This window comes from Lissotriton helveticus, chromosome 7 (assembly GCF_964261635.1).
Source record: "Lissotriton helveticus chromosome 7, aLisHel1.1, whole genome shotgun sequence".
In the NCBI taxonomy this organism is placed as follows: domain Eukaryota; kingdom Metazoa; phylum Chordata; class Amphibia; order Caudata; family Salamandridae; genus Lissotriton; species Lissotriton helveticus.
The window spans coordinates 1,775,410,816-1,775,433,963 of NC_136068.1; the positions used below are offsets into that span (position 1 = coordinate 1,775,410,816).

Sequence of the window (23,148 nt, forward strand, 5' to 3'; positions counted from 1 at the left end):
GGTCTTGACTTTAAGGGTTTTGAAGTTGGAACAGATAACGTCTAGCATATGGCCAGTGTTGTGGGTGTGGAAAAAATCCGCTGCTCTAGGCCAAGAGTGTCCATGATTTAATTGAAGCTAGTAGCCCCTAAGCCATCGTGTGTGTCAAGATGGAGATTAATATTTCCCAACAGGGTAAAATTGGAGAATCTAAGAGTGAGCGACCTCACTATGTCTTTTAGAAAGGCCTAGTATGGCCCAGGTGAGCAGTAGAGTAATGCACCCATGAAATCAACGGAGTCTTCTAGTTGGAAATAGAAGCTGATGCCTTCTGCTCCTTTGATGTCTGATAATGGAGGTGTTGTGCACTTCAGAGAACTGCAATGAATGATTGCTAGACATCCCCCACGTTGCTGTTCTGGTCTGTATAATCTCTGGATAACTATAACGGAATTGCACCAGGCCTTCAGCCAGGTTTCGGTAACAAAAAGGCAATCAAGTTTATCATGTACTAGCTTACCCGTCGCGCGTTGCTGCGATCTCAGAAGAAAGGAAATTTAAGGAAACTTGTTATGATAACATTCAATTTACATTGTGTCATTTTTATTGAAACGTATTCATTTTAATATCGAAAATATTTTAAAGTGTTGTTTTAATTCTGTTTATTTATTCGAGTGCTTGTGGATACACGGTATTTTTAGTTTTTCCGTCTGGTGCGTACATGAATAAATCAGAAGGTTTTCCGTCGCGTGAGCTGGCCACATACAGTTGTCCATGTGAGAAGTACGGATTCTCCAAATGTAGTCCACACACTCGCAGCGATTGTCCTTGTGCTTTGTTGATGGTCATTGCAAAAGCGAGTCGCACCGTAAACTGTAAATTTCAGTATTGGAAAGATTATAAACACCCTGGGGGCCGGGGGGGCGATATTTAACAATTTTTTATTTTTATTTTTTTTGGGGGGGGGAACCTTCGTGGGAGTGTACTCAACAACTTTTAACAATTTTTTAAATTTGTTTATATTTAGTTTTTTTTGTTTTTTTGTTTTAGCCAGAAACCTTTGCGGGAGTGTACTCAACAACTTTCCAAAGTTTCATGGCGATCAGATGAATGGTGTAGTAATGCATAAAGGATAAACAGACATACTTTCGTTTTTATATATAAAGATAATTCGATCATAGATATGTTGGACATGTTTACACAACGAACGAGTGTTTATTAACCGACTTCGTATGCCAATTAGTTTGGTGATGTTTTCCTATATTGTGTCCTGTGTGGGCCTGAGAGTTTGTTTGCAGTTCCTGCAACATACTGGCCCTTTCCCGTTTGCTGCCTCCAGTTCGTTTTTGCAGCTTGAGAGGTTTCGGTTTAAAGCTAATATGGAGTCCCTAGTGAGGTGCTGCCTGGGGAAAATGGGCAGTGTCTCTGGTGCGGGACGCGCTACGGGCACTGACGGGCTTGCCTTTGGCGCGCCTTCAGCGCACCGGCGGCGCACCCGCTGCACGCTTCCGCTGCATGTCGCCGCCATCCCCCACTTTAATACTGTGCGGCTGGAGACCCTCGGAGAGACTAGACTGTCTCCCTTCCAAGATGACTGCTGCTAAGGGTGCTGCCTGAAGTGAGGGGAATCTAGTGTTTTTCCACTCTATCATCAACAGCTGTGGGGGACCGGGGAGGAAGTGAGCGATTGAAGTGGCGTAAAAGGTATGAGCTGAGAGACTTTTAAAATTCAATTTTCAAAGTTAAAATGCATGCAATTTTCAAAATACAATGCGTGCAAAATTCAGTGACTGTCACAATTCGTTTGAATCCTTAATTGAAAGAAAACAATGCAATAGCAAAGGGTTTACAGCGCAGTGAGTTTAAAATGCGTGATAAAATAAAATATCATAAAGTTTGTGGCAAGTAGTTAAAAGCAGTTTAAAACACTTATCTTCCTAGGAACCTCTAGGTACCTGCTAACAGCTTATCCGTCCACAGATCATCATGTCTGTGTCTCCCCACCTATGATGGGGAGCAAAACAATCTGACCATGTGCAGCCAAGCATACAAATAAAGTGTAATAATGAACAGCTTGTGCAATTAAACATCCTAAAGTGCCAGTGCGTGTTCAATCCCCTTTCAGTGACTACCTTCCATAACCTCATTCAATGGTAAAAGGAACCATGGCTGTTGTAATCGCCTTAGTTGTTTATTCCTTTTAGCACATGAATATTCAAGTGCTCTTACCCTAGCCATCTTAGCTTGCCATTGAAGAAACAGTGAGCACCTTGTCGATTTCCGCAATTATAAAATCTGTGATCGTGCAACTGAGACAGATAAAAAGATAAACTTTTGGCTTCTAAACCTAATTAGTTGGCTCTAAAAAGATTCTAACACACGGGCTGGCTCCAGCGTTTGTTACACGTGCTGGGGATGGAGAAGATATCCCTTACACCTGAAGGGAAAGGCTTGACTTTTGGAGACCTCTGGCAGCCACTCTTAGCCATACTTGCCCAGGAGTTCCGAGAACTTATGTGCCCAAGATAAGAAGGTCTCCAACGTCTCAACACATCCGACACTACCGCTCATCAGGACACATAACAATGGTGAACCACTCTACGCCCAAACACGATTCCTAATTTGCAGTGGATGGGCAAGGGGAGGGGGTAGAGGGAATGGGGGAGATTATTTCTTTTGTTCTTTATATCCTCAGTTTGAACTTTGTGCCAAGTCACCTGCTCGGGCTCTGCGTAGCCCACGATTTGATGTTTCCTGCACAGCAAATTGACTTGCTTGTTGTTAAATCAATAAAAAAGATTTAAACCTAAAAACTGGACAAGTATAGAGAATATGATCTCCGTACTATATCTGAAACCTTGATTAGGAAGTTAGGGTAAAATTTATGTAGGAATTGGGGCGTATAATACAGCATCCATCTAGCAAAAAAGTAATTCTCTTGAAATTTGCTACTCTAAAAAGGTTATCTTCAAAAGAGGAAATAATGGGCAATATGTACAAGGAGTTAAAAACACTGTAGCATCAATTTTATGACGCTACAGTAGCTTTTTTATTTATTGCCGTCTTTGCAAGTTGCTGCTAACTGCAGTTAGCAGCACTTTTCCTTCGTCAACGTGCAATTTCCAGATCGTCAATTCTGTTAGCGGGACTTAATGAAAATGATATGCCAGATGGACATACCCACATAAAAATTGATGCTAAGCCCACTTCGCGATATTTACAATGAATCCTCTGTCCGGCGATAGTCTCAAAAAACTCCCGCTAAGACCAGGTAGCAGCTGTTTTTTAAGACCAGAAAAAAGCTGATCTAAAAAACTGGAGCAAAAATAATAGAATATAAGGGAGACAAAGCCAGAACCTCATTTGCACACCAAATGATGTCAAGGAGCTACTACTCCTGCACCTTGGAGCCCCAAGAAGACCACAACCACCACTGCCTGCGCCATCAGGACCACCACAGAGGCAACGCCAAAGAAGAGCATGGGTCTACCGCCAACGCATCACCCTGATAGTTCTCCAGCAGAATGACGTGATAGCACACTACAGGCTGAAGAGGAACTCCATCTTACGCATACTCACACAGATAGCACTAATGCTGCAGGCAAGATACCAGCACAAACATCCCTCTGCAGACAAAGCTACTTGCAGTGCAGCACATTTTGGCCTCTGGTACCTTCCAACCAACACTGCCAGAGTGGGTGGAGTCTCACAGTCATCCTTCACCAGGATCCTACCCAATGTTTTGGATGCCATCATCAGCCTGATAGCATCCACACTTCCCCAACACTGAACAGGAACAAATAGAGAACAAACAAGGCTTCTATGACATTGCTGGTTTTCCGCATGTGTTGAGGGCCATTGACTGCATCCATGTCCTACTTTTGCCTCCTGCAGACACTGCGCACATATACCGGAACAGTAACCACATACACTCCATCAACGTTCAGGCAATAGTGGTCCACCCGGGCCTGTTCATCAATGTCGTTGCCAAGTTCCCTGGGAGTGTGCATGAGGGGCAGACAGCTGCAATATTCTTACTGGACCTAAGTGCGGCCTTCGATACCGTCTCACATAAGCTGCTTTTGCACAGACTGGAAGAGTGCGGTGTAGTAGGCCTTGCTTTATGATGGCTGACTTCCTTTTTATCATTGCGAAGTTTCCAAGTATTGCAACAATCGCAAACATCAAAAAGTGTGGCACTATCCCAGGGAGTCCTACAGGGGTCAACCTTTATGTGGGACCTCTAGCTGAACTGGTAGAAAAGCATCAGGTAAACATCGTATCAAATGCTGATGATACCCAGCTGATGGTAACACTCTCCGGAAACAACAATCAGAAATCGCTCAACTTCTCGAGATGCTTGGAGGATGTGGCAAAATGAATGTCCAATCATTGCCTGAAGTTGAATGGAACTAAAACAGAGGTGATGATAGTGGGTAAAACCCCTAACATATGGTCCTCTACGTGGTGGCCAGAAGTACTAGTTCCCGTACCCACTCCAAAAACAGAGGTAAAAAATTTGTGTGTCTGGCTAGACACTAAACTATCTTTCGATGCCCAGATACGGAAGGTAGTGGGTAAATGCTTCGGTACCCTAAAAACATTGAGGAAAATATTAGACCTACTTCCATCTAGCACTAGGAAAACCATAGTGCACGCCCTGGTAACATCCCAATTGGAATATGGGAATGTATTATACCTGGGAGCGTCTAAAAAGGGTCAAACCAAGCTACAGGTAGTACAAAATGCCACAGCTCGGCTGGTACTGAATCTCCCTAAAAGAGCATCTGCAAAAAAAGCGTTGAAGGACTTACATTGGCTGCCGGTAGAAAAAGAGTACAATTTAAGGCACTGTGTCACTGCCAAAAAATTCTTGCGAAAAAAGGACCACAATACCTGCACCCTTTGGTAGTACACTACATCCCAGGCCGCAAGCTGCAATCAGAAGGAAGGGAGCTGGTAAAAATCCCTAGAATACGGACCACCAGAATGGGGTCAAGGTCCTTTAGACACATGGTGGCAACATTGTGGAATAAGCTCCCTGCAACTCTAAGAGTCGAGCAATGTGAAACCACATTTAGGAAAAAACTGAAAACCGTGCTCTTCTCCTCTGTACTGTGATGCAAATAAAGACAGACGATCCTCCCGCGTGTATGCTCTGGGAGATGTTTGCACCGAGTTTCTAGTAACAAGTCCAATTCAGCACGGGGACACGCCGGGTAGCGTAACCATGCGCTTTAGACATGAATAAATAAATAAATGACTCATTTATATTTCGCCAATCGGTCATCAACCAGCGGTTTGAGAATGGCATTTATGGAAATGGACTGCTGCTGGTATGTACAAACTGAACACACCATACATCTCAAGTACACAAGCACGTAACTCAAAATTGATACAATGCACAGGTAGCAAATGTCATACGAACAGGTCCAAACAAGGCACACAACCACACAGGGCAAATCAATCAACACATGTGCAACACAGCACAACAAGGGAAGAGCCATGAAAATATCACACAAACCACCATGGCATGCTGGAATCATAGATGTTGCAGAACCCATCAGACACAATTAAGTACATGATACAGAACATATGACACTGCTATGCCACATTTATGTTGAATACAACAACATGTACTAGGTCTGCAAATAGATGACAGATGACCCTGCCCTCACTTGTGAAAGTGCACAATTTGCTGACATGCAAAAACAGTCAGCCATGCCCCATATATTGCGTATGCATACATCATGGCAATGCAAGGAGTGCCAAATTAAGCGAGCACCGACTGACCACAAATTAATCTAAAGTGTTTTTGTACATCAGTCTGTGTTGTAGCTGAATGGAGCATGCAAAGCAAGAGCATACAAACTATCCAAATCGCATCCCCAACACAGGTCAATCCTCAATCAATCAATCAGGGAATTGTAAACGCGCTACTCACCTGTGAAGGTCTCAAGGCGCTAATGGGGGGTAGGGGTGTCTGCAGATCTGTTTAGCCAAACAGCCAGGTCTTGAGGGTCTTCCTGAAGGTGTTCAGGGAGGGGGCGCGCCTGATTTCTTCCGGTAGCTCGTTCCAGGTCTTGGCTGCAATGTGAGAGACGGATCTTCCACCTGCTCTGGCTCTGTGGATGCGCGGGGTTTCGGCCAGTGCGAGGTTGGAAGATCGGAGGTTTCTTTTGGGTACGTGGAAGTTGATTCGGTCATTGAGGTAGTTGGGTCCGTTGTTGTGTAGGCAGTTGTAGGCGTGAGTGAGGATTTTGACAGTGACTCTTTTCTCCACGGGGAGCCAGTAGAGACTTCGTAGGTGTTGGCTGATGTGTTCATGTCGGGGGATGCCGAAGACGAGTCTGGCAGCAGTGTTCTGTATTCTCTGGAGTTTGCGGAGTAGGTACTTGTTGATGCTGGCGTAGAGTGCATTTCCATAGTCCAGTCTACTGGTGATGAGTGCGTGGGTGACTGTCTTCCTTGCATCAGGGTGGAACCACTTGAAGGTCTTGCGGAGGATGCGGAGCGTGTTGAAGCCGCTGGCGGTGACAGCGTTGACTTATCGGTTCATGGTGAGTGATGAGTCGAGTACGATGCCGAGGTGCTTGGCGTGGTCTGAGGGGGTAGGTGGGCTTCCGAGGGCGGTCTCCACCAGGTGCTGTCCCATGCAGAAGGGGTGGTACTGAGGACGAGGACTTCTGTCTTCTCTGTGTTGAGCTTCAGCCAGCTGTTGGTCATCCAGACTGCCACATCTTGCATTCCTTTCTGGAATTTCAGTTTGGCAGTGGTGGGGTCTTTGGTGAGGGAGTGGATGAGCTGGGTGTCATCGGCGTAGGATATGATGTTGAAGCTGTGTTGTCGGACGACAGCTGCGAGGGGGGCCATGTAGAAGTTGAAGAGGGTGGGGCTCAGTGATGAACCTTGTGGGACTCCGCAGGTGATTTTCGTGGGGTAAGAGAGGAAGGGTGAGAGTCTGATCCTTTGGCTTCTTCCGGTGAGGAATGATCGGATCCAGTCCAGGGCTGCTCCTTGTATGCCTGTCTCATTTAGTCTGGAGACTAGTATGTGGTGGGAGACGGTCTCAAAGGCCCATGATAGATCAAGTAGGATGAAGGCTGAGAAGTGGCCTTGGTCCAGGAGGGAGCGAATGTCATCTGTGGCGGCGAGTAGGGCAGTCTCTGTGCTGTGGTTGCTTTGAAATCCGTATTGGGACAGGTCAAGTACGGCGTTCTCTTCAATGAATCGTGTCAGTTTCCTGTTGACTGTTTTCTCTGCTACTTTGGCTGTGAAGGGGAGGAGCGAGATGGGCCGATAGTTCTTGAGGTCAGTTGGGTCAGATGTGGGCTTCTTGAGCAGGGTTCTGACTTCTGCACACTTCCAGTCATCTGGGAAGGTATCTATTTTGAAGGTGGTGTTGATGGTGCTTTGTAGTTCGGTTGCGATGGCAGCCGCAGCTCTGCGGTAGATGTGAGGGGTACAGGTGTCGGTGTGGGCCCGAGTGGATGCTTTTCATGGTCGAGGTGGTGTCTTCGACCGTGATCAGTGTCCAGTTGGAGATGGTGGCTGACTAGTTTTTCTAGGGAGCGAGGGGGCCGTCTTTGGCGCGTTGTGGATGGTCAATGAAGTTGTCGTAGAAGTTTTTGATATTGAGGTGGAAATAGGTTCCAAGCTTGGCGCAGAGGTCTTGGGATGGGATGATGTCTGTGGCTTCACTGCGTGGGTTGGTGAATTCTTGAATGACACTGAAAAGTTCCTTTGAGTTGATGAAGTTGGCCAGGATTTTGTTGTGGATGAAGTTCCTCTTGGTGTCTCTGATCTGGTTGTGGTAGTCCATGATGGCATCCTTGTAGGTGGTGTGGTTTTCGGGTGTCTTGGTGCTTCTCCAGTTCTTCTCTAGGCGTCTGCAGGTGCGTCTGGCTTCTTGGAGAGCGGTGGTGAACCTGGTGACTTTCCTGGGGTGTTGTTTGTCAGGGTTGCGTAGCGGGGAGAGCTTGTCTGCGCAGTTAGAGATCCAGGTGTGGAGTTCTCTGCTGCGTCATTTGCGAAGGGTGCCAGGTGTGGTTGAGGTTGGAGTTAAGTTGTTCGTAGGTAACCTTGCTCCAGTTCCTTCGAGGTGGGCGTGGGGCTGGTTTGGGTGCCTTGGATTTGTTGATGGCAAAGTGTACGTAGTGGTGAATGGTCCATGGCGGCTGCGTTGTGTCACTAAATTGGACGCTGTTTAATACAACGAAGATGGGGTTGAGGGTGTGTCCTCCTCTGTGGGTCGGTGTGTTGACGAGTTGTTGAAGTTCTGCTGGCAAGGTTGTCACGAAGGATAGTGGAGATGGGGTCGCTGGGGTTGTTGAGGTGGAAGTTCAGGTCTCCAATGAGTATGTAGTTTGCGGAGGCAATGGCACGGAGTGCGATGAAGTCGGTGATGGTGGTGGCAAAGGGTGTTCCGCGGTCGGGGGTCTGTAGATGAGGGTTATTCAGAGTGTGGCTTTGGGGATGGTCTGGATCTGGAAGTGCAGGTGTTTGGCGGAGGGAAAGGTTTTGCTGGAGGTGGTGAGGTGGAGGGTGCTCTTGTGGGCGATGGCGAGGCCCCCTCCTGGGTGTTTGGGACGGTCTTTCCTCTGGATCTTGTATCCATCTGGGATGGCGGTGCTGATGTCTGGGGCAGAGGATGCGTTGGTCCAGGTCTCTGTGAATAAGGCGATGTCGGACAAGAGAGAGTGGAGTAGGTTCCAGATTTCCATGGCTTGTTTGTGTACAGAGCGTACGTTGAGGGGGATGCATTTTAGGGTGTCGCCGGTGCTGGCATCGGCGGTGTTGGAGGCCAGGGTGATGGTGAGAGTCTGGCAGCAGTGGAGGCTGGGGAACTGGCCGTGGGTCATGTTCGGCGAGGCCTGTTGGCATTCTCTAACTCTTCCAGGGTTGAGTGCGAGGAGGGTTGTGGTGTCGTAGCGATGGTTAGTGGGAGGTCCAGGGTTTCTGCCGCTGGCCGCGGTTGGGTCATGGACAGGCACAGAAGGGCTTGCCTTTGGAGGGCCAGTGGCGCGACCACTCGGCGGCCGCCATTAAGTAGGGGAGGTGGAAGGAAGGAGAGCCTGGGAGCTTTTGCAAGGACTGTGACATGCAAAGTGCATCCATGACATTAAAAAGTAACAATGACATGTACACATGTGCAGCTGGGTCTGCAACATGCTTCCTCATGGCTCAGTGTGTCATGTAGAGCTATGCATGAATCTAAGGATGCAGCTACCGCATGTCATCTGTTACACACATCTAAGTATGCATAATCTGATCTGTGTCTGTAGGATTTTGTAGTCCATTCGGTACTATTGACATGTGTAAAGACAACACCAAAACTAACTTACAATGTCAACAGTGACCCCAATACATATTGGAACATACAGGCTATCATCAGCCCATTGCTGACATGCATGTCTTTTCATGTGACATTGTGTGCACAAGAACAGACCCACAACATGTAATGTTTGGACTAGCATTTCAGGTTAATGTTGTTAATGGAAATGGCCAATCCACACTGAGCAGATACCATGTAACGGACAGCAATGCTGGAAAACCATACACATATCTAGTAAAAAGCATTCCATGAGTGCCACACCACATACTGTCATCAATATCCCCCATTTGTGCCCACAGATATTCATACACTCCAATGTGAATGTTCAGCCATATCTGTACATTGCATGCGGATCTGCCAGTTTCATAGACAAGTAGTGACTGCTTGTTGATCCAGTACATATGTGTAGCATAAAACATCACAGCAATGTGTGATGTCAGACGCTCACATGTAGTGACACATACCTCGAATGCCAACTCTATTGTGTGACACCCTGGCAAGGGATCTACGTACACACATCTAGTCGGGAAACAACACCAATGTGATGAAATAGTGCCTCATAATGACTTTGGACCACTAACATATGTACAGAACAGATACAACACATAAAAATGTCAAGACACAGTTCACATCACTAATACATAAAGTACTGTTATCACAGAATAAATGCATCAAATGTAACATATATTGCTCATGTGTCCATTAGCGGTCAAAAAATAAACGCTATCACCCCTTAGCGGCAATTATTTCCATTTCTGGTACGGAAAATACTCGCACAATGCACATATTAACATGAAATATTCCCACTCATCCCTCGGCGTGTGAAAAATTGTCTCAAAATGATAAAACGGGCAGAAAAATGACAGCAAATTATGTAATTCCACTTCCTGGCACACGGAAGTGTACACTACACTTTCAGCCACACTGTTACTGTGTGTTGAGAGTTGTGGAGGTATTTTGAAGGTGTCTGCTGTTTTTGGTTTGTTTGAAAGAGTTTTGTGTTTTGTGTCCTGTCCATACTGTCCCAGTCAAGTACTGTATCACTGTCCCTACGTGTCAATTTCATTTGTCTGTTTGTTTTGTCAGGTGTACGTCTCTGGGGTATCTCTGTATAGTTAAGTAGTTATTTGGGTTTGACTGTGGGATGCTATTTTGGGTTTCCTGTGGGAAGTATTGTATTGGGGTATGTTAGGGCAGGGTAGAAAGGTCAGGATGTCAAAGGGGGCCGTGGGGGCCTTCCTCTGGCTGGTAACATTTTACCTGCCCAGAATGTTTGAGCCTGGGGGACGCATCTTCATGGGGTACGATGTGAAGGTACGGAAGGTGAGATGGGAGCACATCTGTGAACAGATGCTGGCCATGTTGGGTGTGTACAGGACTGTCAAGCAGTTGAAGAACTGCTGGCAGGACTTTGTGGGACATGGGTGACCTATGGGATCGTCTTGGACTGATCGTCGGGATGCAAGGTGGTACATACATGAACATCGTAATACATTAGAGAATGAATGCCTAGGACACAAATTATGTTGTACATAAGATAGATGCACACATCATTCGAATATCCATTTGGCCCATAGCTTGTCTGTCATAACATACTGTGCCACACCTAGATCCTTTATACATTTGTGCACTTCACATGACCAAGTGGCTGCAACTTAACACATGATACATATTGTGGGTCACCACTAGTCCTGAGCACGGGACATACCTTTGTGAATCTGAATGACTGGTTTGACCCTCAAACGTCACACATATTGAGATGTGAGTAGATTTAACATCCATGTAGAATTGGGACATGTTGTAGTCTGTTATGTCAATCAAATCTTGGCATGGATGCCCATTACAGCACCAGTGTGACCCTGACATGTGTTGTGTGTAAGACCAACTCAGCAGATTGCAACATGTATGTAACGTGGCAACACACCTGACTATTTCAATGACCGTAATTTACCATGTAAATATCAAAGATGTATGTTATTTTGGAATACGTGATGTCAATGAAAACAATTGTAACTTTAAGATTTTTCCAACAGGAGACAGACCAGCTTTCACACAAGAAGACATAGATAAATATTTTTACCCAAACGCCACAGGTGAGTGTGTTTTCATTAGCTATGAATATTGTGTGGACATATGCAAGCAATGCCACAGGCCATGCATGTCGTAGTACACATTGTGTATGTGCATCACACAACAATCAGCTCTTGTGTGATGATGATGCATCAAGTCCGGTGTATTACACATCAGCATCATGCGATGCATGAGGACATAATTGACATGTCTACAATGGTGTAGCAACAGAGTAAGATGAGTCACAACACTGTGGGGGGATATGTACAAGGAAGTGGCAGAGCATGTCGCTAGGCTTAACGACATGCTCCGCCACTTCAGAAACGCAAGGCTGCACCATATTTTACAAGGATATGGTGCAGCCTTATCGCCACTTTAGCGGCAGTTTCCCGCCGCTAAAGGGCGATAATGTTAACTGCGTTCTTGATAATATGGCCCTCTTGTGTGAATGCCTGGGGGGAGGGAAGACAGAGTCCAGGGGTGAACATGTGCGGAGACCTGTTGAGGCAGAGTTCAGTCAGCAGGGTGATTGTGGTGTAATTGTGAACCACACAAAAAATGGCAATCCATAGCGTGTCCAAGATGAGTGTCGCAGAGTGAATCAGGGGACTGTGGAAGATGATATTCTGGAGCATGATTATAGGCACAGATCCAAGCAGAAACAGTCAATTTGACAAAGATGACTGCTACCGCTGACTTCTTCGAAAGATTGTTGATTCGTCCACATCTTCCTCCACTGATGTGTCATGTGTCTCCCGTGTGCATAATGGAAGATTGTCTGGGGCACTGTGAGGCAGAGACACATCAGGGGGATGAGATGTGTATGTTGAATGTGCAGCAGCAGTCATCTGTGCCAAAGGTTGAGACAGCTCTGCTGTGATGAGAAGCTGCAGGACATGGAGTACTCCAGCAGCGTCTCGATGGTATGCAGCCATGGCGGCTGAGTGTGAAGCTTGCATCTGCTCTATGTTCTATGTGATCATTCGCATGTGACGCAACTCCTTGGTGACATCATGGGAGCCACTTTGACTGAACTGTTGTTCTTGTCTCTGAGTCAGTACTCCAGCGATGTCAGCCATGGAATGCTGGAGAGCATGGAGCGGACTAAGGGTGCCTGTGGTAGACTCTAGGTGATCCCTAATGGGACTGAGACACCCACGTACCACATCTATTTTGGCTGCCAGGCTGGGAAACCCCACCCGTACCTTACCAGCCATCTCCTGCTGCACCTCTACCGCACAACATTGAAATTTTAGAAGTGGGTCCTCAAGGTCCTGTGAGACAGCTGTGGTGGTAGGTGCTTGCTGTTGTGCATTTTGTGCAGCGGGTGGAGCTACCACTACGCTGCTGGATGTCCCTGCCTCTGGAGATGGGCTGCCAATGGAGTTGAGCAGCTCTTGGAGGGTGTCCTGGTCAATGGTTGAGATGTCTTCATCTTCATCATTGAAGAGTGGGACAGGCTGCTGTGCAGAAGGTGATGTTTCTCCCTCTTAACTGCAAAGGTGAGATGCAGTTGTATGTGTGTGTTAAGTATTATGATGCTTTTTATCATTTTACAAGCAGACAATATCCATTCAGGGTGTTTGGGAGGAGATACCTATTACATGCAGGATAGTGTATTATTGTACAACATTACTGAGGTGACAATATAGGTTTATTCTTTTTTTTGCGAGTTTACAAGTATGCCAATTGTGAGTGGCCAATTTCTACACACATGCAACACAAGTTGTGTCTTCTTTTCAGCAGTGGCAGTGGCAGTGGTACAGGTTTACCACATTGTTGTCAATGCAGAATAGCTAAAAATAACTTTGATTTATGAGTCTGTACACTACATTGTGGTAGAGTCTCCCCTACTCTCTGCTCTGTGGTCTTTTTAACCCCTTCGCTGCTAGGCCTTTCCCCCCCTGTGGTAAGTCTTTTTTTCGCTATTTTGGGGAGTTTACACTTAGCCACCTGTACTTTTTTGACCACATAAGGTATCCACGGCAAATTTGCGTCCTTTTCTTCCAACATCATGGGGATTTTGAAGGTACCCAGGGTTTGTGAATTGCCCTGGAGGAGACCCGGAAATGAGACCAAATACAGCTAAATGTCGTTTTTTGGGGGGAAAATGGGAAAAATATGGGCGATATTTGCAAATTCGCGGTACGCGAATTTGCGCAAAAGCGAATTCGCGGTGCGCGAAATCGCGGGGCTTTTTGAGTGTTCGCGGGGCTTTTTGCGTGTTCGCTGGATTTTTTAATCGCGGCTACCGCGAGGTTACCCATGCGGTCGTACATGGGCTAGTTGCATGCTCGCGTTGTGCAATTGCGTGTACGCGTCCGTTTTTGCGTGCTCATGGACAAAAAGTCTTGCGACCAAGCAAAAAAATCCGCAAGCTTGCGAATTGCAAATTTTTTGACACGTGATCCCCTCACCTAAATGGATCAATTCACGCATCCCTTTTGGGCTGTAAGGATCTTTGGTGACTTTTACGCTGTTTGCCTTTGGAATATTCTGTTCTTATGGACTAATCTAACACAAAATGCTGACTTCCACAGTTACATGGGTAGCTCATATATGATTGGAGCATGTGACATGGGAGGTACAGGGAAACGTGGATAATGTAGTTTGTGTTTTACTTTATTGAGATTGGCTGCTGAAATTAGAAGTAAAGAAATGAGAAGCATATTCCTCACTTCCGTGTCCTTAATAGAATTCTTTTTTTTTTTTTTTAAACCTTTTATTTAGCTTTTCATCAAATTACACATCACCAAATACATTTAGAATTAATTGATCAGTTATACTTTAGTTCGGTTCTGAACTTCTCAATACATTGTAATTACATCAATCAAGACTATCATCGTATATACGTATACTGTTCGGGTCCCCGTGATTTCCATACGGGATGTGGTCATTCATTACATGGCTGTTTCTACCCTCCCATCAGTTCTTACGTCATACATTTCTCAGTTTTAGACCCCATCAGTGCGGGAGTACATCCCCTCCCTCCCCTCTAGAACAACATAAATCCTACACATTCGTAATATGCTGCGTCTTCTTCCACCCCCTTATGGACTAGTTTCTGGATCCGACAGTTCCGGTGGGGGGTCACATATCTGTCCTCGGTGTTCGTTCCACTTTCCCCAGATCTTGGACCATTTCTTGGGGCAGCCCCTATGTACATATACAGCCCTTTCAGCAACCATAGCTGTGTCCATGTCCTTTTCCCATTGCGCACTTGAGGGAACCACTCCAGAGCCCCACTTTCTAGCGATATTGCGTTTCGCCAATGCTAGACCCAGTGTAGCCCACGTTTGCAATCCCCGGTTCATATCAGTTGGCGACCACATATTTAACAAACAACATCTAGGTTCCCTCTGCAGTTCCACCCTGGCTGCCTCGGAGATTTCTGATAGTATGTGGTCCCAGTATCTCTCTATCTTTGGACAATCCCATAATATATGATAGAATGTGCCAGGGGAGCCACATCCGCGCATGCAATTTGGGTCTTGGGTACCGCCCAATTTATGTAGAAGTGTACGGGAATAGTAAACTCTGTGTACTATTTTCAGTTGTATCAGTTTAAGCCGTGACGGTATGGAGGCCTCCCTGGCCGATGCTACGGCATGTAACCAGTCTTCGTCCTCGATGTCTCCTAGTTCTACCTCCCTTCTGCTACGAAGCACTACTGTAGGATCCGGGAGATTGTTGATCAGTTTCTGGTATGTAAGCGATATTGCTCTCTTGTCTATTTGATCCGTAAGGAGTCTGTCTTCTAGGGGGGTGATTCTGCAAGTGTCGTACCTGTCGGGATGGCGCTCTGTAGTGCGTGCGTGATTTGCATATGCCAATATTTCTCTGTGTCTGCCATTCCGTATTGCTCTTGAAGGGCGGGGAAAGAGATAACCGCCCCCCTTTTCCACAGATCACCTATCTTAGAAATGCCAATAAGGTCCCATTGGCGGAAGCTCTTAGAGTTCGCTAGGGTACCGAGACGGCGCGTGTCTCAAAGGGGTGTGGCCAGTGTGAGCACACCGTCCCATCCTAGTGCCCTCTGCACTGTAAGGCCATATTTTGACCGTGTGGGCTGTTGGGCCTGTCAGTGTGTGACGTCTTTTGTTGGAATATAGCGCCTTCAGTAGTTGATCCGGGGGCAACACCGCCCTGTCAAGACGGAAGGCTGGGTCCTGTTGTGGGGCATGTATCCACAAGTTTAATACCATCAACTGTGCTTCCCAGTAGTATAGTTTCGTATGGGGCAGGGCGATACCCCCATCATACCAAGAACGGGACAGTTTGGAGTGCGATATGCGAGGAGGTTTTCCGTCCCACAGGAGCGTAGAGACCTCTGCATCTATTGATTTGAAATACTGCGTGGGACCGGGAATGGCGTGTTCTGTAGAATGTATAGGAATCTGGGGAGTACCAACATCTTAAAGAGCGCAGCTCTCCCCAGTAGTGTCAGCGGTAGAGATCGCCAATGGGAAACATCAGCTTTCAGCCTTAGTAGAGGTTTCAGCAGATTTTCTTCCATAAAAATCGATTCTTGAGGTGTTATGTAGATTCCTAGGTATTTGAACCCTCTTGTGACCGTTTGTATTGCGCAGTCTGGGGGCAGTACGGGTGGGTCACCCAGTAGGACATACAGCAGTGATTTTGTCCAATTAATGGTGTAGCCCGACACCTCACCATATGAGTTGAGTATGTCCAGCAGGACGGCCAGGGATGCGGAAGGGGATGTCAGGTAGATTAAAACGTCGTCCGCATACAAGGAAATGCGGTCCTCCCAACCCGCCTCCCAGGCTATCCCCCTGATTTGAGTGTCCAGCCGGATTTTCACCGCTAGTGGTTCCAGGAGTAGCGCAAATAGAAGTGGGGAGAGCGGGCATCCCTGTCTTGTTCCACGGGCCAATGTTATTATACGCGACGTATGGCCGTTTGCAACCACCTGTGCCTGGGGGGCAGTGTAGAGGAGTCTGACCCATCCACAGAACCTTGGACCAAACCCCAGTTTCCTTAACACAGCAAAGAGGAATGGCCACTCTACAAGGTCAAATGCCATTGTCGCGTCCAGGGAGAGAACGGCTGCATCCTCCCGCAGTAGAGGTATACGGTGCATGACCCCGTGAATACGCCTCAGGTTAAGGGATGTGTTTCTTCCCCGCATGAAGCCGGATTGGTCCGGGTGAACTAAATTCGTGAGGTGGGGCTGTAGGCGGAGGGCTAGGATCTTCGCAAGGACTTTCGTATCAACATTCATCAGGGAGATTGGTCTATAGGAGGATGGTCGGTCAGGAGGTTTGCCCGGTTTGTGCACCGAGATTGTGGTAGCTAGTCTCTGGTCCGGTGTGAGTGTACCCTTTACCATACATTCATTATACATGGCAAGCATGTGTGGAGTGAGCTGTTGAGACAGTGCTTTATAAAGTTCAACTGGTAGCCCGTTTGGACCTAGGTCCTTTCCGGTGTGCAGTGCTGCTAGGGCCTTCCCCAATTCTTCCCCTGTTAAGTCCTTCTCTAGTCCTCTGGAGCTAATGTGGTCATGGGAATGTCTTGGAGGAATGTCATGCCGTCCTCCTCTGTTACCTCACTACGCGCGGTGTATACAGTTTCATAGTGGGTAGCTAGTACTTCCACTATATTTGCGGGAGAAGTCGTGTGCGTGCCGTCTGGGAGTTCCATCGTTGCAATCCACCGATTCGTCCTGTCCTTTCGCTCAAGCCAAGCGAGCATTCTCCCAGTTTTATCCCCCAGTTCGTATACTCTGTGCAATGTGTCGGTCAGTCTCGTTTTGGTCATAGCTTCTGCGTACGCCCTGTATTCGTGCTTCGCCAGCTCAAGAGTGTGGGTTGTGTCGTCTGTGGTGTCTAAGGCGTGTGCCCTTTCACCAGTGAGTAAAGCTGTTTCTAAGGACCCTATGGTTGCCCTCTGTTCTCTCTTGTGGTTAGTGATCGAGGATATGGCCTGCCCTCTAATCACCGTTTGTATGCCTCCCAAAGGGTGGAGGGGGAGTCCACCGAGTCAGTGTTTTCGTCAAAGTAGTGAGTGGTGGAGGTCGTAATGGTCTTCAGAATCGGTCTATTTTTTAAATATCCCGGATAGATAGGGAATATTCTCTGCCGTCTAGAGGGCTGCACTGTGTAACTGAACTGTATGGTGGAATGGTCCGAGATCCCTTGGGGGAGGTGCTCTATGATAGACACCCTCTCCGGGGGGACTGTCTGAGTTAGCATGTAGTCAATCCTAGAGAGACTATTGTGTGCTCCCGAGTGGAAGGTGTATTGGCGGTCATAGGGATGTTTCAGTCTCCACATGTCCACCAGTCCTAGGGCCTCTAGGAAATCTTTAAATAGATGATGGGGTCTAGTGGGCTCACGCGGAGGGTGTTGGTCAATCGCAGTGTCTAAGACTGTTTTGAAATCGCCCCCATGATTAGTTCCCCTTCAGGGAGTTCGAGCAATAGTTTCCCCAGGTCCTGGAGAGTGTCCTGGTGTAGTGCTGGGGGGATATATATTGACAGAATATTGTAGGGTTTGCCCTCCCATTGACCATTAATTGCTGTGAAGCGTTCCCTGTCATCAGTCCAAGTATGTTTAATGAGAAAAGGGGCGCTTTTTTGAACGAGAATGCCCACTCCGCGGGAGCCGGAGGAGAATTCTTAATAGAATTCTTGATACGTCTGCTATAAAAAATTTCATCCACACTTGCTTTTCATGCTTTATAAATAAATAACCCTTCTTCTCTATCATTCTGAGACAAGTCCCATAAATAAGTTTCTCACAAACTCTTTCTGTATAGCTTCTGCCACAATTTTGTATGTATTTTGCATGCCTCAAAAACACTTTTACTTTTCAATACTGTTAGCCACAAAATATCTATCCATTTTTCTCTTTGTGTTCTCTATAATAGGATTGCTTAATGTTTTCAATTGTGTAAGAAAAGTGCATTCGAAACATTCTACTGGTCAGTCTAGAACGCTGGATAACAACCAAGGAGCTTCTTAGTTCCTGTATTTTGCCTAAAGGATTTTGCATCTAATAACATGAGTGAGGTCAGTTGCGCTGTTGCTGTATGCTATCCCAATGTTTGATTTTATGACATTGTCTTTTTAACTTTTTAACTGGTGGCTAATTACCGTTTACTTTTGTATTTTGACTTGATGGGCTCTCACCTCCACACGCTGGGGAATTTTTCTTTTTTCATGGTTCCGCCCCCTTTCGCCACGGCTGTGTGCTAATTGGGTGGAGGACATTCCCGAACCAGACAGACTCGTGTCTCACGGTCTTTCCGGATTTTTCCTATTTTAACCCATGCCATGGAGGCTGCACCGCTGGTGCGCTGAAGGCGCGCCTAAGGCTAGCCCGTATGCGCCCTTCCGCGTCCGGCCTGGACCAGGGGCCAGAACCCCTGCTCGTTTTTGCTTGCAGCCTCAACTCACTTTCTTCTCTCAAGATCTTAGGAGTTTTAAACTCACCCTAATGATGTTCGTCAGGTTCTTGCCCCTGATGCCAGCATCAGATTCTGCTCTCATTGTTTATTTGATTATATCTTCCCCACTTATTCCCGGCCTGGCCCCCACCCTTCTTTCGAAGGAGAGACTTCCCACCTTTCCAGAGTTGACAATTCTGGCTCACATTCATCTAGTGTTTTCCGTTGTTTCAGTCTCAATTGTCGCTCCCTTCCCAAACACCAGTTGTACACATTTCACTTTGTAGTTGACATGGATCCAGATGTGGTTTTTTAACACAGACCTAGCTCCACGACAGGTCCATACCAGATGTGATTGCAGCACTACCACAACATTTTGCTCTATTAGCAGAAATAGACCGTTGAAAACTGGTGGAGGAATTGCAATCATTTAAAAAAGAATCTATAGCTGCAAAATTGAGGCACTCACGATTCCCAACTGTGAAGCCCTACTTTTCTCTTTCCCATTCTCTCCAAATCTTACCTTTTCTGGGGCCCTCATTTACCATCCCCCTGGCCCATCTAAAAAGTGTGGTTCCCTGTTGACTGAATAACTTGCCCCTAGTGTTCTTCGTGTGACAAATTTTCTGTGGGGATTTGAATTTTCATTTTGATCATCCTAGTAATAAATCTGCTCGAACTCTTTTGGACAATCTGTTGACTCTGAATCTTTCACTCATCAATTCCTCACCTTCCCATGTAACAGGCCATCTTTTGGACCCTATTTTTTAATTGTCCTACTGTGTCCACAGCTCCTCCCATTCAGCTCGGCTGGTCTGATCACCTTGCCATTCCTTTCTTTATTGATTTCACCTTGGCTTATTCGCTTCGCCCTCCCGCCTTGCCAAAGAAAAATCGGAACTGGTCTCTACTTGATATGAAGGTACTGAATGAGCTGCTTTGGCAGACTGTTCCTTCCATTTAATCTCAACTGGACTATGACAAGCTACTTGTCGATCACTGGTTGTCTGAGGCCATTGATTCCATTCTTCCCCTTTCTCCATAATCCCAATCTAGAGTGCTTCCCCTAAAGTTTAGGAGAGGCTGTGGAGAAAAGCATTATCCGCCGAGTGCCAAAGCCACTTATCTGGAGGCACACAAAAAAATATCATGCTCTTTGCAGATCTGCTCGTGCATCCTTCTATACGGATAACATTACGTCCGCCCATAAACCCGATTTAAAGTTGTGTCCGAACTTTCTGCATCCAATATGTTCTTGCCATCCCCCTCCCTTCCATTACACCATTGCAATGAACTTGCACAGTTTTTTCATAATAAAGTTGTTACTATTCATCGTGAGCTTGAGTTGGATTCCTCTTCCCATGACAACTTCATCTTTCATCTTTCCCACTACTACTCAACTTTCTGACCATGTTGTGACTGTTTCCCCTGATTTTGCATCTTATGAATCTTGTCAAGTTAAGGCTTGGCTCCCAATTGCTTGAAAACCTTTGATAAATCTAATTGGAATCATCAAGTCTGGCTCCTCACTTGATCCTCTCCCTCCTTCCAAGCTCAGATGCATGGATGAGCCTTCCCTTGAGGTGATTTCTCAGCTTCTCAATTCCTCCCTAAATCAGGGCCAGTTGCCTCCCGCTGGAAGCACACTCTCATGCTTCCACTGTTGAAAAAGACTGGTTTAGATCCCCTCTGCTGGTCTAACTACAGGCATATATCTCTTCTCTCCACCTTTTCAAAATATTGGAAAACACATTAACTCTCAACTTTCTGCACATTTGGCGGAACATAAGCTATTTCATCCATCTCAGTCTGGCTTTCGCCCTGGTCACAGTACCGAATAAGCTCTGCTCAACATCAAGATCCTTCTTCACTTAAACATGGTCTGTGTAACATTTCCTTGTGGATGTCCAGCAAAGCTTTCAGGCCGAATGGTTCTACAATGGAGGTGCTCATCCTGGGTAACAATCCTGAGCTTTGGGGAGACAACCACTGGCCTGTATCTTTGGGACCTTTACCCACCCCGGTTCCTAAGGTTAAGAACCTGGGATTTTCCATCGATAGCAAGCTCTCTCTCACTGCTCAGGTCTCGGGAGTTACCTCGGCCTGCTTTGTGGTCCTCAAGAGGTTAAAGAAAATTCTCTGTCTAATACCACCTGCTGCTCTGAGGACTGTCCTGCAGGCTTTGGTGATCTCCAGGCTCGATTAGGGTAATGTATTGCATCATGGTGGGGACAAAACCTCCGTACGCCGTCTCCAGCTCATTCAGAATGCAGCTGCCCCCCTACTATATAGGTTGCCTTGCCACGCCTCTGTCTCCTCTTTGCTCTATTAACTCCACTGGCTCAGGGTTGGCAAGCATATAGAATTTAAGGCTCTCTGCTACATGTTTAGAGCTCAGCATGGCCTGGCCCCCCCATATCTTGTCAAGCCCTATTGACCTTCTCGCAATCTAAGATCTGCTACTCTTTTCCTTTTCTCAGTCCCTAGAGTAACGCTGGCCCGTATGGGTGGCCGTTAGATTTCTTTCCTATGACCAAATTGTGGAACTCTCTTCCACTAGAACTCAGGAATTGTCAATCCCTCCTTGCCTTCCGTAAAAAGCTCAAGGCTTTTCTCTTTAGCCAGACCTAATGCCAACTGAGCTTCGACCTCGCTTGTTCCGCTGTCGGCGCCGGGAAACCCTGTTGGGTAGCTGCGCGCTTTATAAATCTTTAAATTAAAAAAACTGCAGTCTCTTTTCTATTTCAAGTATTAGGGTAATTCATTGATAGGCCTTCTTCTATGCCATGTGACACCCCTGTTTAGCTCCAGTTATTTTGTGAGGTTGTTTTCGAATATATTGCCGTACAATGGAATAGTCTACCTCATCAGCTACCACTTTTACCTGCTTAAGCAGTGAAAAGTGCCACCTTTCATATGCCGGTTGTGTCACTCATCCTGGAGAATTGCTGACAGAAACAGTATTCTCACTCAAAACAAAAGGAAGGGGGACCAGGAGCTAATTATGGTCTAGTGTCCATGCTCCCACAGATAATCCAAAATCAATGAGGACACTGTTCCTAAACCCAGGGTGCAAATATGTCACCCTAACGGTGTCAAGACGAAGAAGGAAAAGAGATAGCAGGAAGAAGCAAGAGAGGAGAGAAGAAAGAAAGAGGCAGTGGTTTCTGGATTCTGATATAGCCACTCCACATTGTGCCATAAAGACAAAGTAAGCCTAAAGCATGGGCTTGGATCAAGGTCTGTGGGGTCTTAAGATCACTGTCCAAAACCTTCCAAATCACCATGTAGTTACTGTGTAATATGTCAATGTCCTAAATGTGATCCTATCAAAGACACTTTGTCAAATGAACACTGAAATGTGCTCATTGGTGCTTATTGTAAGTCTGTGGCACGAGGTGGGGCATAAAGCGACTCTCTTTTTGGTGAAAGGGAAAATATTTTTAATTGGGTTTTGGCCCAGAGAGAAAGGTCAAAACCCAAGGAAGGAAGAGAAAGACAGAAGAGAGAAAGCAGATATGAAATGGAACCTGCAAGAGTGAAATAAAGAAGCATGAAGTGTATGTTGGTAGATGAAACAGACATGAATTACAGTTGGCAAAATTACTATAGGATGAAGAAAAGCTTTGTTTTTCTAATTGCTTAGCAAGTATACAGACATAAATGTACACATATGATAAGACATGGGTGCTCAGTTAGAGTAATTAAGCATTACTACCGAACACAATTGGCGTTTACTTCAGCTGAATGATGATGATACATGGTGACACATGGTGCTTAATAACCACATGGCGGCAAACAACATCCTGGACCCTTCCCAACACGGGTTCAGACCGGGTCACAGTACGGAGTCAGCTCTTCTTACCTCTACAGAACACCTGCGGAAAATCATGGATGCCGGTAAAAGTGCCGCGCTGATATTGCTCGACCTCAGCGCGGCCCTTGATACGGTATCCCATGATATCCTACTTCTACGCCTGGAAAACATCGGAGTCACAGATTCGGCACTAGAATGGTTCCGGTCGTTTCTCTCGAACAGATCCTTCCAGGTATCTGCCCCCCCATTCATTTCCCAACCCCAAGACATAGGACAAGGGGTGCCACAAGGCTCGGCCCTTAGCCCATCACTTTTTAACTTGTATATGCAACCTCTGGCGGAAGTTGCCAAAAAATGGGACCTCATAATGACATCGTATGCTGATGACACTCAGTTGGTCATCAGCCTCAACGAAGCCCCGTCCCCCGATGCCACTAGATTTAGGGATGGACTGACAGCAGTGGCCAATTGGATGACCGCGAATTGCCTCCAACTTAATGGAGGAAAAACAGAGGTGCTGCTCATGGGTAAAAACACC

General features: G+C 46.4%; 1 protein-coding gene across 1 annotated transcript in view; it reads left to right on the top strand.

Moving 5' to 3' along the window:
- The window catches only part of LOC144770765 (ly6/PLAUR domain-containing protein 3-like), a 345,345-nt gene that overhangs the window by 190,838 nt on the left and 131,359 nt on the right, over nucleotides 1–23,148 (top strand). Inside the window, exon 4 of the mRNA XM_078655514.1 lies at nucleotides 11,347–11,406. Coding sequence (XP_078511640.1) covers nucleotides 11,347–11,406 — 60 coding nt within the window. The remainder of the gene's footprint in view (nucleotides 1–11,346; nucleotides 11,407–23,148) is intronic.